General features: G+C 36.1%; 1 protein-coding gene across 1 annotated transcript in view; it reads right to left on the bottom strand.

Annotated features, from left to right (window-relative positions):
- TLK2 (tousled like kinase 2) overlaps nucleotides 1–15,863 on the bottom strand; it is a 121,691-nt gene that overhangs the window by 56,341 nt on the left and 49,487 nt on the right. The window contains exon 7 of the mRNA XM_061144310.1: nucleotides 7,807–7,974. Coding sequence (XP_061000293.1) covers nucleotides 7,807–7,974 — 168 coding nt within the window. The remainder of the gene's footprint in view (nucleotides 1–7,806; nucleotides 7,975–15,863) is intronic.

Raw genomic sequence — 15,863 nt, 5'->3', positions numbered from 1 at the left:
CAAGGTGAAATTTGCCTGTTACTCCAGGTGTAACTTCCTACTTTTGCATTCCAATCCCCTATAATGAAAAGGACATCTTTTTTGGGTGTTAGTCCTAAAAGGTCTTGTAGGTCTTCATAGAACCATTCAACTTCAGCTTCTTCAGCATTACTGGTCAGGGTATGGACTTGGATTACCTTACAAAACCCTATAAGGAGGTGCTGCTATTCTCATTTATAAAGAATATGCAAATCTGAGATATTAAGCACCTACATGGGGTCACAGAGCTGGTCAGTGGGGGAATAAGAATTGTGGGCTATCTGCATCCACGGTTAACCGATCTCTGTGAGCACAGTACAACGACTGTCTCACATCAGCCATTATGGGGACTGCTGTGAACAGGCCACAAGCAAGCTAAGCACTTCACACACACAACTAAACTGAAGGCTCACAACAGTCTTGTAAGGTAGGCGATAATATCATCTCCATTTTTATTTATTCATCAAATACTCACTGAGAACATCCTCATCTAAGTATCATGTTAGGTGCTCGGGACACAATGGCCAAGAAAAACAGAAACAAAACCTAAAGGCCCAGTCCTCACCCTGCCTTATTAAACTCATAAACCAAGAAAAGATATATTAAGCACTGGATATATACTTGTTGACAGAAACTGTTAAACAATCATATAATAAATACAAAATTGCAATTAAGGATATGTGCTATAAGCATATACAACAAGGTACCTAACCTAACATAATGAATTGAGGGTTAATTCCTTGATAAAATAATATCAGAGTTAAAATTTGAAGGAAATAAGCAGTCAAAGAGAAGAGACGATAGGGTCATTCCAGGTTTTCACATTCCATACAAGAACCCAAAGGGAAGAGAGAGAACTGTTGTGGGGATCAAAAAGTAAAAACTGAGGAGTCAGTCTCAAAGAGATAAAACAACGTACACAGCCTGTAAGTCAGAGCAGTGATTAGAGCCAGGTTTAGGAGAGTCTAAATAACTGGTAATGTTCCCTACTCTTCCTACAATGTGGCAAACCTAACCTCGTCTTACTGATGAAGGGTTATGATTGTAAAACTCACGTACTATACTGCACTGTGATACAACCATTGTCTCCTTCAGTTATCATTAGATTGCTTTTAAAATCCTATCCTTTTAAAACCTATCTCTAAATAAACATGACTGAGCTGCTTTTATAATAAACACCAACAACAATCACATGACAGGCTAAAAGGCTCTTTCTATGAACTTCTAGATTTTGGTGTATGGGTTTTTTACTTTTTTTAATGTTTTTTCCTTTTTTAATATGTGCTCATTTCTAAGTTTTCTTTCAGCAAACAAAGGGTGCTAGAATGTCATTCAAGGAGATGTTTCCAAATTAAAGCTCTCTGTAAAAATGTACATATAAATAGCCCCATAATAAGAAGTAAAACTGCAGAAAGTTAACTGAGTCAGTAGGACAGAAGTAAGGAGGTAGCAATACATGTAAATCCATGGCTGATTCATATCAATGTATGACAAAACCCACTGGAAAAAAAAAAAATAATAATAATAATAAAAAAAAGAAAATGAAATTAATACTTACAAAAGATAGGAGAACTACAAAAATATAAGGACCTACTGTGACAAGTAAATCCATGAAAATGCTCTAATTCTTATCATTCATTCTGTATTAATTACAACCCTCTGTGCCTGGTCCTGTGTTAAACACTAGAGATGCAACACTGGAAAACAAAGAGAGCTTAGTCTCCTGAGCCCACAATTACAGGATCATGTTCTCAAGAAATGAGAAGCTGATGGCCTTGCTAAGCAGACCATTGTAGTTGTAAATTTAGTCCAACCCTTACTCAGCAAAACATCCTTCCCAGACTTCTGTGTTCTTCGTTCCAATTAGAGAAGTAGTATTGGCTTCTAATTCATAATTACAGGCTAGATTTCCCAAAGTCCTACTGATACTTGGAAGATTTTCTTTCTAAATGAAATCCTAACAGCATTAACAAACAAGCTAGAATTAAGAATCACAAATTTTTAAAAACTTTAAGTTTTAAGAAACACTCAAAAGCATTTGGGATCAGACTGATAGAGAAAGTAAAATAAATTCACAGCTGAAAACACAAGCAGTAAAACAGGCTGGTTCTCTTGAAGGGAACTCCTCCAAAGCCCCACACTGAGATTTACCTTTACTAGGAGTGACCCTTGGAACAATTATCAGACATTTAAAACCTATATAGTCCAACAGGGTCCCCTCTTGATCTCTCCCTTACATAGTGAGGGCCATGGATACTACTGCTTCTGAACCAAGGGTAAAGCACACGAATTGGTCTCTCAAATAAAAAAAACAAACATGTAAATATTTAAAATGGAAAATGAGTGAGTCCAGGGGGAGGGGCTTCTGCTGTGAGTATTGTGTCCTCGGGGGGGAAAAAAGTAAAGAAAGTACAGTATCCCCGCCCCCTACAGCTGACAGAAGCGAGGAAGACCTGGAATACGCCGCTAAGAGTTAGAGTTACCTAGCAAAACAACGCCCTCCTTATTTCCATGTGTGTAAAGGAGCTGGTTTTTCTGCCGAGAGCTGACCAGATGCTTACACAGGGGTAACACTCGCACACACACACACCAATGGAGAGCTATTTGGGAAGCAGTACAATGCCACTGCAGGGAAAAATCCATGTCAGTAACCTATGCTAAATCACCCTAATAGTACTGCATTCAACTAAAGCAAAATACATTTTTCAAGAAAACCAACAGCACAAAGTGAAGATCCAACATGAAAAAACAAAACCTGATCCAAGAGAAAATAGAATATTCAATAAAAACAACTTTAAAAATAAAATATGTCCAGAGAGGGTTAAAAGGATACTACATCTATAAAAATGGAAAATCAGTAAAGAACATGAAAAATAAATGTGACAAGAGTATCAATATTCTAAAAAGTGAGTAGATGAGCTAAGTAACAAAATGCACAGAGCTGAACACAGAAAATCTGAAAGACAATGTCAAGAAAATCTCCCAGAGGAAGAAACAAAGTCAAGTAGCATGAAAGAAAAGTTAAGAAACATGAACAGGAAGAGGCTTCAAAACTATCTAACAGGCTTTTAGGAGGAAAAGAGCAGAAGGAAAGAAAAATCTAAGAACAGTAAAATAAAGCTTCTCTGAGGTAAAAGGTTTTTAAGACTAAAAAAGGCTATGACATGACAAGGACAAGACAAATAGTGGATAGACCTCAAGAACAAAAAGATACCATACGATCATCTCAACAGATGTAGAGAAAGCATCAAATACCCTTTCATGATGAACTCAATGAACTCAGAATAGAAGGGAACTTTGTCAATACCAAAAAAGGCCATCTCTGAAAACATTTGCAATAACATGAAAAAGAATAAACTCTTAGAAATAATTTGAACAAAACAAGGGCAAAATCTACACACCAAAAATTCCAAATTTTATTACTAATAAAAAGAAAGTAAAGATACCTAAATAAATGGAAAGATATCTCATATTCATGGACTGGAAAACAATATTTTTATGAAGTCAATACTCCCCCAAATTAGTCTGCAGAGTCAACACAACTGCTATAAATTTCATCTGGTCTGTTTACAGAAACTGAAAAGCTGATCCTAAAATTCACACGGAAATACAAGGGATCCCACAGCCAAAAAAATCTGCAAACTACATTTTTTAAAATTAAAGCATTTAATAACATCTTATGTTTATTAAAAGATGTAGCTTTTGAGGAAATAACAGACCTCATATATATATTAAAAAAATCTTTTAGACCTTGACAACTATAACTGTCTCATTCAATCAAAACTAATTCAGTGACTAGGACTGTTTTCTTCTCAGTGAATCCAATAAAATCACTCAGTTTTACAGTGCACAATAATGAAACAACCATAATATTGTAAATGCTCCTTAAATGTTTTCAATTTTTAGAATAATTTATAAAGCAGAAACAAATCAATTATAGTTAAAATAACAAACTAAATATCACAAACAATAACTAAAAGGATGAAAGATGAAAAAGGAAGCTGGGTATGTTAAACATCTCTCACAGTGGGGAATGTTGATTGCATAAAAGATAATTTGAAGTTAAAATGGTATTCAGTACAAAATCTAAAACAAACTCTAACAGTGGTTATCTCATGAATACAAAGGAAAGAATTTTACTCTTCTCTATCACTTCAATTATTTGTAGGTCATGCACATATACTACTTTTACAATTTAGAAAAGTATATAATGTTAAAAATCAAATTTCCTATGTTGAAATACATAAAATTATGTAGCAATATGATTTTAAACAGGCTTCCCTTGTGGCTCAGCTGGTAAAGAATATGCCTGCAATGCGGGAGACCTGGATTCAATCCCTAGGTTGGGAAGAACCCCTGGAGAAGGGAAAGGCTATCCACTCCAGTATTCTGGCCTAGAGAATGCCATGGATGTCCATGGGATCAAACATTCAAAGGATCAGACTCATAATATTCTGCCACCTATTTTTACTTATCAGCATTGATCTATAGGTCTTTTATTGCTAGCATATATACCTCACTTTTTTTTAATGAGGGCAATACTCTCCCAAATTAATCTGCAGAGTCAGCACAGTTGCTATAAATTCCATCTGGTCTGGTTTACAGAAACTGAAAAGCTGACCCTAAAATTCAGATGGAAATGCAAGGGATCCCATGGCCAAAAAAAGTCTACAAACTACATAAAAGTCTATCTCACTTCATTGGTCAACTGTAGAGCATCCCATTGTATATACATACTGTATTTCATTTAACTAGTCCTTATACGAAAAATGCCTTCATTAATTCATACAACATATAATTAAACTGTGTGTATATGAGAACAGATCCAGTTCCAGCATTGGCAGTGCAGAAGTGAACAAAGTGAAGTCCTTGACCCGATGTAGGTTACATTTCAGCGGAGGGGACTTAGGAAGGGGGTGGGGAGTGAGACAAAGAAGTAAATTAAGGTAAGGCAAAGAAGAAAAATTAGGGCACAGCAGCTATATGATGTTTGGGGGGAGCAGGAAGGAGTGCTACCTTATACACTACAGTCTTTCTAATAGGCTGTCGATTTAAGACAAGACTAGAGAGAACCAAGGGGACAAGGCAAGGTGATATCTAGAGGAAGAATGTTAAGGTAAAGGCCCTGAGGTGAGAGACACCAGGTAGTATTTGAAGAAGAAAGGCAGCCAGTGAGGATGGAACTTGGTGAGGGAGGGAGACAGTAGTAACAGATGTCAAAGTGGTGGGAAACAGGCCATGCAAGGTGTTATGTGCCATTATAAACACTTGTGAGCAGGGGAGTGGCATGCTTGGACTTAAGTTCCAATGGGATCACTCTGATCTGCTGAGAACAAAGGCAGAAACTAACAGTTCAGTTAGGAGGCTGCCACCATGATCTCAGTGGGAGACGAGATTTGAGTGGTCATCTAAGGGCAGGGGAAGTGGCAGGATTCTGAACATATTTTGAAGGTAAAATCAGTAGACTTGCTGATGGATTCAGAATTAGGATATAAAATAAAGAGATAAGACTAGAATGACTCCAGGATTTTTGAACAATTGTAAGCCGAGAGCTGAAAATTACTGAGATGTGGAAGAAATGGGGTTTGGAATGGGGGAACAAAGTAAAGAATTCAGCTTCGGTCATGTTAAATTTGATATGCCTATTAGACACAGACAACTGACTACATAGGTCTGGTATTGAGGGAAGGGCTCTGGGCTGGAGATGTAAATTTGGAAGTCTTCTGAGTATAGGTGATGACTGAAAGTAAGAAACTAAACGAGATTCTCCTCACTGAAAGATGGTATACAAGAGGACTGGAGACTGAGCCCTGGGGCACTCCAATATTTGGAGATCCAGGAAATGAAGAAGAATCAAAAAGGCAGAAGCAAAGAAAAGACCATGTGCTTCAAGAAGGGACTGATCAACTGCAGCTAATGAATTATATTGAGTAAGTTCTGAGAACTGATTGTCAGACTTAGCAACGTGGAGATAACAGGTATTCTTGTTAGAAGTTCCTCTGAAACACTGTAGAGGGACACTGCTTCCATACTTTTGCAATTTATAAACAATACAATAAACATCTTTGTGTAGTTCATGGGAATGGAATTTCTGGACCCAAGGATATGTAACCTTAACACTGAGATACACTACCAACCTGTCCAAATGACTGTACCAATCTATACATACCCATAGCACTATATGTGTATCTAAACGACTACCTGTACCAAGAATCACCAAATTTACTAGTCCTTGTCAATTTGATAAGTTATTTTATTTTGCATTTCTCTATGGCTGAAGTTAACCAATTTCTCACATTGTTAGACATTTGTCCTTTTTTCCCCTGTTAAAACTGCCTGTTCATAGCCTTTGCCTTTTATTATTTTTTTTTAAAGGAAACTGCTTGTCTCTATTAACCAACATTTGTTATATATTAATGCTAACTTTTTTGCTTTTCTCCTTTTTTATCTCACTAAGTTTACATCCCAGTTGGAACTGCAGAGAAGCAAAGAGAAATAGAACTATACCAAAGCTTCTAGACCTTTGGTTTTTATACTGTTTCCATGTTCCTTCTTCAGATGTGATTACCATGTTACCCCTCTATAAGAAAGCATTCCAAAGCAGAGAGATGCTGGGCCATCATGGTGGCAGTGGAGATGGTGAGAGATGGTCAGATTCTAGATATAAGTATGTTTTCTGATAGATTAGACGTAGAATATGAGGAAAAAAGGAGGCATTAAAGATAAAGCCACGTGTATTAGTTCTCTATTGCTCAGCAACAAATTACCCCCAAACTTAAAGAACTGTGAGGTGATACATGGGCACTGTTTTAAGCTGAGGAAGGAAAGAATGAGAAAAGGAAGGAAGGGCAGAAGGGATTCAAATAATATACAATGATCCCGATCTAATTATTTTATTATTTTTATCTCCCTTCCTTAAGACACCCACCATTTCATGGCCTTTTTTAATACAACCACACGTGGGTTAATCCCAGAGATTATAGAGTTTTATTTGCTCAGAAACCATGGAGCAAGTAAGGAGGAAACAGATTACTGGAGAAAATGAACCAGTAAGAGAGAAAGAAACGTTGATCAATGGTAATGTTAGCTCTGAAGGAGGCCCCTAAAAATGGAGGGATAGGGTGATGGGACTTTCTGTTGCTTTATTGCATCACTGAAAACAAACAGGTACTTGGCAGGGTAAAGAAACCAAGAAAAGCAACAACTTTTAAGTCAAACTGCATTGTAATTTGGCAAATAAAAAATGGGGTCAAACATTTATAATAATCAAATTCCTGTTCTTTTTTTTTTTTTCAAATTCCTGTCCTTCAAGGAAGAAAGAAGTAAGCTGAAAGGAACAAACAGGTAGCCAAACAGTCTTGGAAAAGCAACTGTGCTAATACTCTGAACAAATGAAGAAAGCAAGCATGCAGGCTGTCCAGATACCATAGAGGGGAAAATGACTAGTAAGCATGCCTGTCCCCACACTAATATTTTATTAACTTGAATATTACTTCAAATAAGTGATGGTTGGAGTCTGGAGATTTTATTTTTAATTGTAATGGAATTTAATCTGTATTTTCTGTTCTTTGTCAACCTAGCTTGTGTTTTCCATCCCACAGGACCCTCAGACTTTGTGAAAGCAGTCTCTCTCAGCGCCTTGAGCCAAGCGGGGCTGAGCACAAGCACACACCTTTAGAGGTAACACAGAGTTAGAGATCATCATCTCTCTACCAAAGTCCTTACTCAGACTCCACCTTGGAGCCCCAGGAAAACAAGGATGTGCATAAACGCAGCCTCAGTACTCACTGAGACAAAGGTGAAGCAGAGGCCAGCTCCCCTCTGCGCCAGCTGTTCCGTGTCGAGCCGAGGCTTCGCCAGCATCACTGACATGAGCGTTGGCAGGGCAGACTGCTCCTCCGACACCTCCTTTGCAGCGCTGCCATCTAAACCATAGAGAGGCTGTTCTACTCGCCGCTGGAAAACACGAAAGGAAACACGCAAATTACATGACAAAGAAAACATCTGATACTGCCAAAACATGCAACAGATTAAACACAGTTATCAGATACAAGAAGGGCTTAAAAAAAAAAAAAACCCTCTGAAAACAAATACGGAGAGTACAGTCACGTTATCACTGGATTATGACCTATCTACAAACCTGAGTTAGTACATTTTAATGGTTCTATATTTACAGAACTCTGAATTTGCAGGTTACTTTGTAGAGTTCAACAAACAACTTCATTATACCCTCAATTCTACAAGGAAATGCTATTTCTAACCTCTAAGTTAATAAAGATTAAGGCATTTGGCCCCTACTTACTTCACTCTCTATTCTATTCTATTACCATATTATACCTATATGCAAAATACAAAATAAATACAAACAAAAGAGTAATATACCACAATTATGTATGGCTTATTCCAGAAATATAAAGATAGTTCATTATCCTATCTACTAATGTAATTCACTACATTAATGTTGGCGGGGGAGGGCAGAGAATCAAGATTCTTTCCTTTAGATGCAAAATAATCTGCACATTGTTGGGCAATACTTCAAAAAAAAAACTGTAAGTATCCATTTATAATTCAACAGAGTATTTTTTCAGAAATAAACATAACTATAATTAATGGTGCTATACTTGAAACACCTTCATTAAAATTAGGAGCTAGACAGGAGATAACACATGAAAATCACAGTCATTCAACATTATCATAGAATTTTTAGCCAAAGTGATAAGGACAACAATATGAGGTATAAACACTGGAAAATATCAAACATTAGAAAGTGTCAATTTTGGATGATATAACTATTCACAAAGGAAACCAAACAAATCAACTGAAAAACAACAAATAAGAGTTCAGTAAGATGGCCAAGTATAAAATAAATACACAAAAGTCAACAACTTCCCCACATATCAACAACTGATTATAATCAGAACAAGTAGCATCAGGAGAAAAAGCAGATTCAAAATTATCTGTAAAATACTTAGAAGGAAACAATATGCGGATTACACATAAAACAAAAATAGTTCACTGACAAATATAAAAGACAACCTACATTAAATGTCAAAATACTATGCTCCTGAGTTCAAATTTTATATATGTCAAATTTCTCTAAAAGCCAGTGCTTAGGGCTTTTTGCGTATTTTTGTTTCTATTTTTGCAAGAAAGGGTGTTGTGGTAGTATAGCGATTCCCCTCTGCGCTCTGGGGAGACTGTTTCTACAGATTTTCACATTTTAGTTCTGAGGTCCACTTGGAAAAATAATCAAAATTAGCCATGTAATTTTTGATAAAGGGTACCAGGGAAACCTGACTGGCTATTAAAACTTACTACAAAGCAACACTGGCCTCTCTGGTGGCTCAAGAGTGTTTTAAGAACCCACCTGCCAGTTCAGGAGACAACCCTGGTTTGGGATGATCCCCTGGAGAAGGAAATGACAACCCAGTCCAATATTCTTGCTTGGGAAACCCCATGGACACAGGAGAGACCAGTGGGCTCCAATCCAATGGGGTTGCAAAGAGTTGGACATGACTTAGCGACTAAACAACAACAAAGCAACATTAACCAAATAAGCATAATACTGGTAAAAGAACAAGCAGACTCATCGGTCGCACAGAAAAATCAGAAAAATACCCAAATAAAATGGATGTATAATTTGTGATTATACTGTATTTCTAATTAGTGGGAATTTTATTACAAAGATGATAGGATATGTACATAGATATTAGAAAAAAGGAAAAGTACATTACTTCCTTATAGTATACATAAAAATTATAAGAAAATATAAACAAATGCTATTATGACTTTCCAGTGGTGAAGGGCTTTTTAAACATGACATTAAAAACACAAACCATATAGGAACATCTAAGAGTAAGACAAAACTAGTAATAAGTTGTGAAGAGAAAAACATTGATAAACTTGATCACTTCTAATTTTTTGATTTCTGAATGGTGCAAGTGGACATAAATTAAAAAACAAATTATGAAGAGGTAGAAAATATTTACTCTATAAGTGACAATGAGCTAACAATCTTAATAAGTAATGTACTCCTACCCATCAGTAAGACAAAGCAAATGCTCGAATAAATAAATATTTATTTATTTATGATAAACTGAATAAGCATTAAAAGAGAAATCCAAAAGGCCACTAAACATATGAAAAGATATTTAATATCACTGATGAAGAAATGCAACTTAAAACAAGGTATTTTTCTCACTGGCAAAGACTATAATGTAAAATTCAGTTTAGAAGGATAGGAAGAAATTGGGACTCTCAAACTGCTGATGACCTGCTAGCAATTATGTGATGATATTTCATTTTATTTAATTTTATTTTAAATTGATGCATAGTTGATTTATAATGCTATGTTAGTTTCAGGTATACAGAAAAGTGACTCAGTTATATATACGTAACTGAACACATATTTTCTTTCTCAGATTCTTTTCCCTTGTAAGTTATTATAAAATATGAATACAGATGGATGAAACTGGAGCCCATTATACAGAGTGAAGTAAGCCAGAAAGATAAACACCAATACAGTATACTAACGCATATATACGGAATTTAGAAAGATGGCAACAATAACCCTATATGCAAGACAGAAAAAGAGACACAGATGTATAGAACAGACTTTTGGACTCTAAGGGACAAGGCGAGGGTGGGATGATCTGAGAGAATAGCGTCAAAACATGTATATTATCAAGGGTGAAACAGATCACCAGTCCAGGTTGGATGCATGAGAAAAGTGCTCAGGGCTGGTGCACTGGGATGACCCAGAGGGATGGGATGGGGAGGGAGGTGGGAGGAGGGGTCAGGATGGGGAACACATGTAAATCCATGGCTGACTCATGTCAATGTATGGCAAAAACCACTAAATATTGTAAAGTAATTAGCCTCCAACTAATAAAAATAAATGAAAAAAAATATGAATACAGTTTCCTGTTCTATACAGTAAGTCCCTGTTGGTTATTATTTTATATGTAGCAGTGTGTATATTAACATGTTAATTCCAAATTCCTAATTTATACATCCACTCTTTCCCCTTTACAACCGTAAGTTTGTTTTCTGTCTGTGGGTCTATTTCTATTTTATAAATAAGTTTATTTATATCATTTTTTAAGATTCCAATATAAGTGATATCATATGATATTTGTCTTTCTCTGTCTGGCTTGCTTCATTTAGTATGATAATCTCTAGGTCCATTCATGTTGCTGCAAATGGCACTGTTTCATTCTTTTTAATGGCTGAGTAATATTCCAGTGTGTGTGTGTGTGTGTGTATGTGTGTACACACACCACATCTTTATCCATTCATGTGATGACATTTTAAACTGTGCATATTCTTTGACTTGGAAACTAAGCTTTGGAAATTTATCCAAAGTAAACAAATGCATAAGCACAGATATATACACAAGGATATTCATTACAGCATAACTTAGAGAATACAAGATATTTAAGTCTATTGTCTAAATAAATTTATACAATGGAAATGAGGGAATCTGCTATATGAACATACATGTATACATATACGCCCACTAAACTCTTTAATAATAGCTCTTGTGGAAAGGACTTTATATTTTACCACTTCTGAATTATTGGACTTTCATAATCAGCATGTATCCCTTTATCAGGGAAAACGAACATTTTCACTTTAGAAAATACAAGTAAAACAGACTAATCAAAGTGATCTGGAAAAAAGAACTTATAGGTTTTTAAAAAAAATCTATGAGTAGAAGCCACACCTCCTTAAAAACAACACTCCTACCCCACCCAATAAATTTAAATGCAGGCTCCGGAATACCTGTAGTACTTCACAACAGTAACCTCACTACCTGGCACACTGTATTATTGAAGCAACAATACTAAAACAAATCATTCTGTCATACATTCAATAATTATTTGCCAAGGGCTTAAAAGACCTTTAAATATCTCTGGAAATTTGCAGATTGGGATGTTTGTACCAACATTCCCTTAGAAAACAACTATAAAGACAGGACAAAATTTTGTTTTAGAAGATATTAAAAGTATTGAAAAGTTGACAAAATAGTAGGGATTTGTCACGGCAAAACCTAACAGAAATGAGGAACACAAAAGAGGTACTAAAAGAAGCATCAAAGTCACATTTGCCCTACGAACACCTTAAGATCTTGATTTTCCAATCCCTGGGCACCATGTTGCCAAGTGGATAATCATAGGCCAAAGCCCATCCAGCATAGGACGCTAAATATGAAACCCTTCCCACTTTAAGCTGTTCTTTCAAAGGGTTAAATAAAACCTCAGGGAAAATGTAAGCCAGAAGAAATAGTTCTCTGCCCTCAGGGAGCTGCAACAGTTGCCTTGGCCATGCAGGGGGTGCAGGCTCCCCTGAGAAATATTAATACAATCCAAATCAATATTGCTTGGCTCGTTGAAAGAAACAAACTAGCAAATCAAACAAAGCAAGCAAGCCATGAATTCAGTAGTTTGTAGGGACTGGTAGAATCTCTAGACACTTGAGAGAAGCAAATAAAAATTCTCCCTGGAGAAACATATCTTCATCTTAGACCTCAAAGAAATTTCACAAATAATTTTTCAAGTACAATGAACAGCATACAGACAAAAAAAACCAAAGCATAAAAGAAATAAAGGCCTGAGCAACAACTAGGAAAAATAAGATATAGCAGAAACAGATTTTTTAAAACTTCAAATACAAAAATTAACAGATTATTAAACAACTATGTCTACTAGATTAAAGAAATAAAATAAAAGACAGTTTGACTATATCTGCAGGGAACATAAAATAACAAAAATTAAGAATCCAATGCAGCAAATTAGATACACCAAAACAGAGAATTTGAGAACTGAAAGGCAAGAAACTATCCAGAAGGAGCATACAGAGACCAAAAGAAAACAGAAAAAAGAAATGAAGGGGCATGGTGATAAAGTGAGACAGTCTAACATATGGTTCACTGAAATTTTATAGGAGAACAAAAAAGAGAACAGGACTGAGACAGAGACAAGGGCAAATAACTATTCAGAAATGGCACAAGACAGCAACCCACAAATACCAGAAGCCCAATAAATTACACGGAAGAGAAACAGAAGGATATTTCCCAGTAGAACTGAACACCACAACGTAAAAGCAGCCTGGGGGTTAGGGGAGAGGGTAGGTGTGGGTAGGGGAAGCAGAGCAGTTTCTTCAAAAGAAATAACCAGTAAATAAAAATTATTTTCTCAATTGTAACAAAGAGAACCAAAAAAATGGTAACGATATACTTAACTGTGTGGGAGGAAAGAAAACAAAAAACAATCTAGATATATACACAGCATAAATATCTTTCAAGAATAAGGGCAAAATAAAGTTATTTCAGCAAACAAAAACCTAGAGAGTTAACCCCCAGCAGATAGATACTGTACTAAAGGACTACGGAAGACAGAAGTAGTCCACTCTTCCACTTCCACTTCTTCCCTAAAGTGGAAGGTGTAACATGTAAAAAGGGAAGTACAAAGAAAGAGGTAAGTAAGTACATGGATAAATCTAAATGAACACTGACAGCATAATAGAATATTATTATGCTGTCAGTGTTCATTTAGATATATATATATATTTAAAGGCAAAATATAACCTTAAACCACCAAGGCAGCAGCACAGAAATGGAATCAAAGTTATCACGTAACTAGGCTACTGTTAACATCAAACTTTGGCATATTAAAGATACCTGTGGTAACTTCTCAGAGAAACACCACACAGGACCTACTTATTAGTGGAGGAGAAAAGTATGAAATCATTTTTTAATCCAAATGAAAACAAGAACTGAAGGAAACAGTAACACAGAACAGGCAAGAATCAGGCAACAACAGATACCATTAAGCCGGAAGACTTAAACCCGATATAATGACGTTTATTAGTGCAAACAGGAGAAACACTGAAGTTTAAAAAAGATTTTTTTTTTGACCATGCCACACAGCTTGCAGGATCTTAATTCCCCAACCAGGGACTGAACCTAGGCCCCAGCAGTGAAAGTGCTAACTCCTAACCACTGGACCACTAGGTAATTCCCTTAAAAAAGATTTCAGACTGAATAAAGAAAAAAATCTCAACTACGTATTTGTCAGATATACTGAAAACATAATAATGAAAAGCTGACAATATAAAAACAGACATATTTACACTATGCGGTGGTTTGAATATACTAGTATCAGATAAACTGCTAAGAGCAAAAATTATCAGGAGAAACAGAATCACTTAGTAACACATAAAGCAAAAATATAAATACAGGAAGAAACCAAGTACACCCACAATCAAGACAGTCATGAATATACCTCTCTTAGTAATTGACAGAACAAACAGCCAAAAGTCAGAATACAGAAGATTTAAACACGGTGATTAAATGCTATGATTAACAAAACTGTCATAATGACACTATAAAGAAAAGCAAAGGATAATCACAAAAATTAGAACAGTGGTTGTTTCTAGAGTATTGGGAGGGAGTTATGATCAGGGAAGGTTTCCAGGGTGCTGGAAATATTTTACTTTCTGACCTAAGTAATGATTAATGGAGTTAACTTCATAATGACTGCCCTGAAACATTTTTTGTGAAGGACCAGACAGAAGTATTTTAGGCTTTCCAGGCAACATAACTCTGTGACATATTCTTCTTTGTCTCTACAACTCAAAAAATCCAAAAATCATTCTCGGCCTGCCAGTTGTAGGCTGCAGTTTACCAACTCCTGAACTCAAAGGCTCAGGGTTTGTGTCCTTTTTGTATTTCATAAAAAATATAGAAGAATCACTTAGGAGGGAAAAAGCTAAAATAATTCTTTATCTGTTTTTCTATTCTTCTCTTTCAACAAATAACTGTGAGTTCCCACTGTGTACCCAACACTGTTTTGGGTGTTAGAGACTAAAAACTGAACAAGATCTCTCTTCTATGTCAAGGAGTGAGGGAAATAGTTAAAATGATTACACCTTTATGTAACGAACAGTGTAAGAGATGGAAACAGTAGTAAATAAAACAAAGGTACAGTTCTCTTGGGATTAACATTCTGGTGGAAGATGATGGGCAACAAACTAACTGTATAGTTAAAAATTAAGATATGTAAAAATATTAAAATTATGCCACAGAATGATGACAGTGAATGATGTACAACACACAACATGGATGACTTTCACCAAGGTAATGCTGAATGAAATAAACTAGACACCAGAGTATATTATATACTGTATGATTCCTTTTATACACTGTATTAAAAAGAAGAAGAAAAAAAAAAAAACTCATCTACGCTACTACTAGAAGTCAGGACAGTAGCTATCCCCAGTGGCAGGGAGGGGGTTAATAACTGAAAGGGAACATAAGGGACCTTCTGGAAGGGCTGGTATTTTGTTTCTTGTGTTAGTATAGTTGGTGAAAATTCATTAAGCTGTAGATGTACATGTATACTCTTCTATATGTATAAATACGAATCAACAAAAATTTAAATATATATATCAAATTTTAAATACATATGCCAGATAGTAATAGCTAAGAATTAAAGCAGGATTAGGGACAGAGTTACAAGGTGAGAGGGACTGTTATTCAAAGAAGTTGGCCAGGAGAGACCTCTCTTGACAAGGTCATTTTTGAGCAACAGTCTGATGAAGGACTTGGTCATCATGCTATTCTTGGAAGAGGAAATAGCAGGTACAAAGGCGCTGAAGTAAAGAGTGCTTCAGAGTGTTCACAGAACTTCCAGGAGGCCAGTGTGGCTTGAGTGGCATGAGGGAGAAGGGGAGCAGATGGAGTCAGGTGGACGTGGGCAGCAAAGATTATGTAGGAGCTTCTAGACCATGTAAGCCTAGAACAGTCTGGACAAGCCCCTGGCCAGTTCTGAACAGGATCTGAC

Source organism: Dama dama, chromosome 5 (genome assembly GCF_033118175.1).
Source record: "Dama dama isolate Ldn47 chromosome 5, ASM3311817v1, whole genome shotgun sequence".
Taxonomy (NCBI): Eukaryota; Metazoa; Chordata; class Mammalia; order Artiodactyla; family Cervidae; genus Dama; species Dama dama.
Note: the sequence above shows the minus strand (reverse complement) of the source record. Positions and strands in the feature narration are given on the sequence as shown.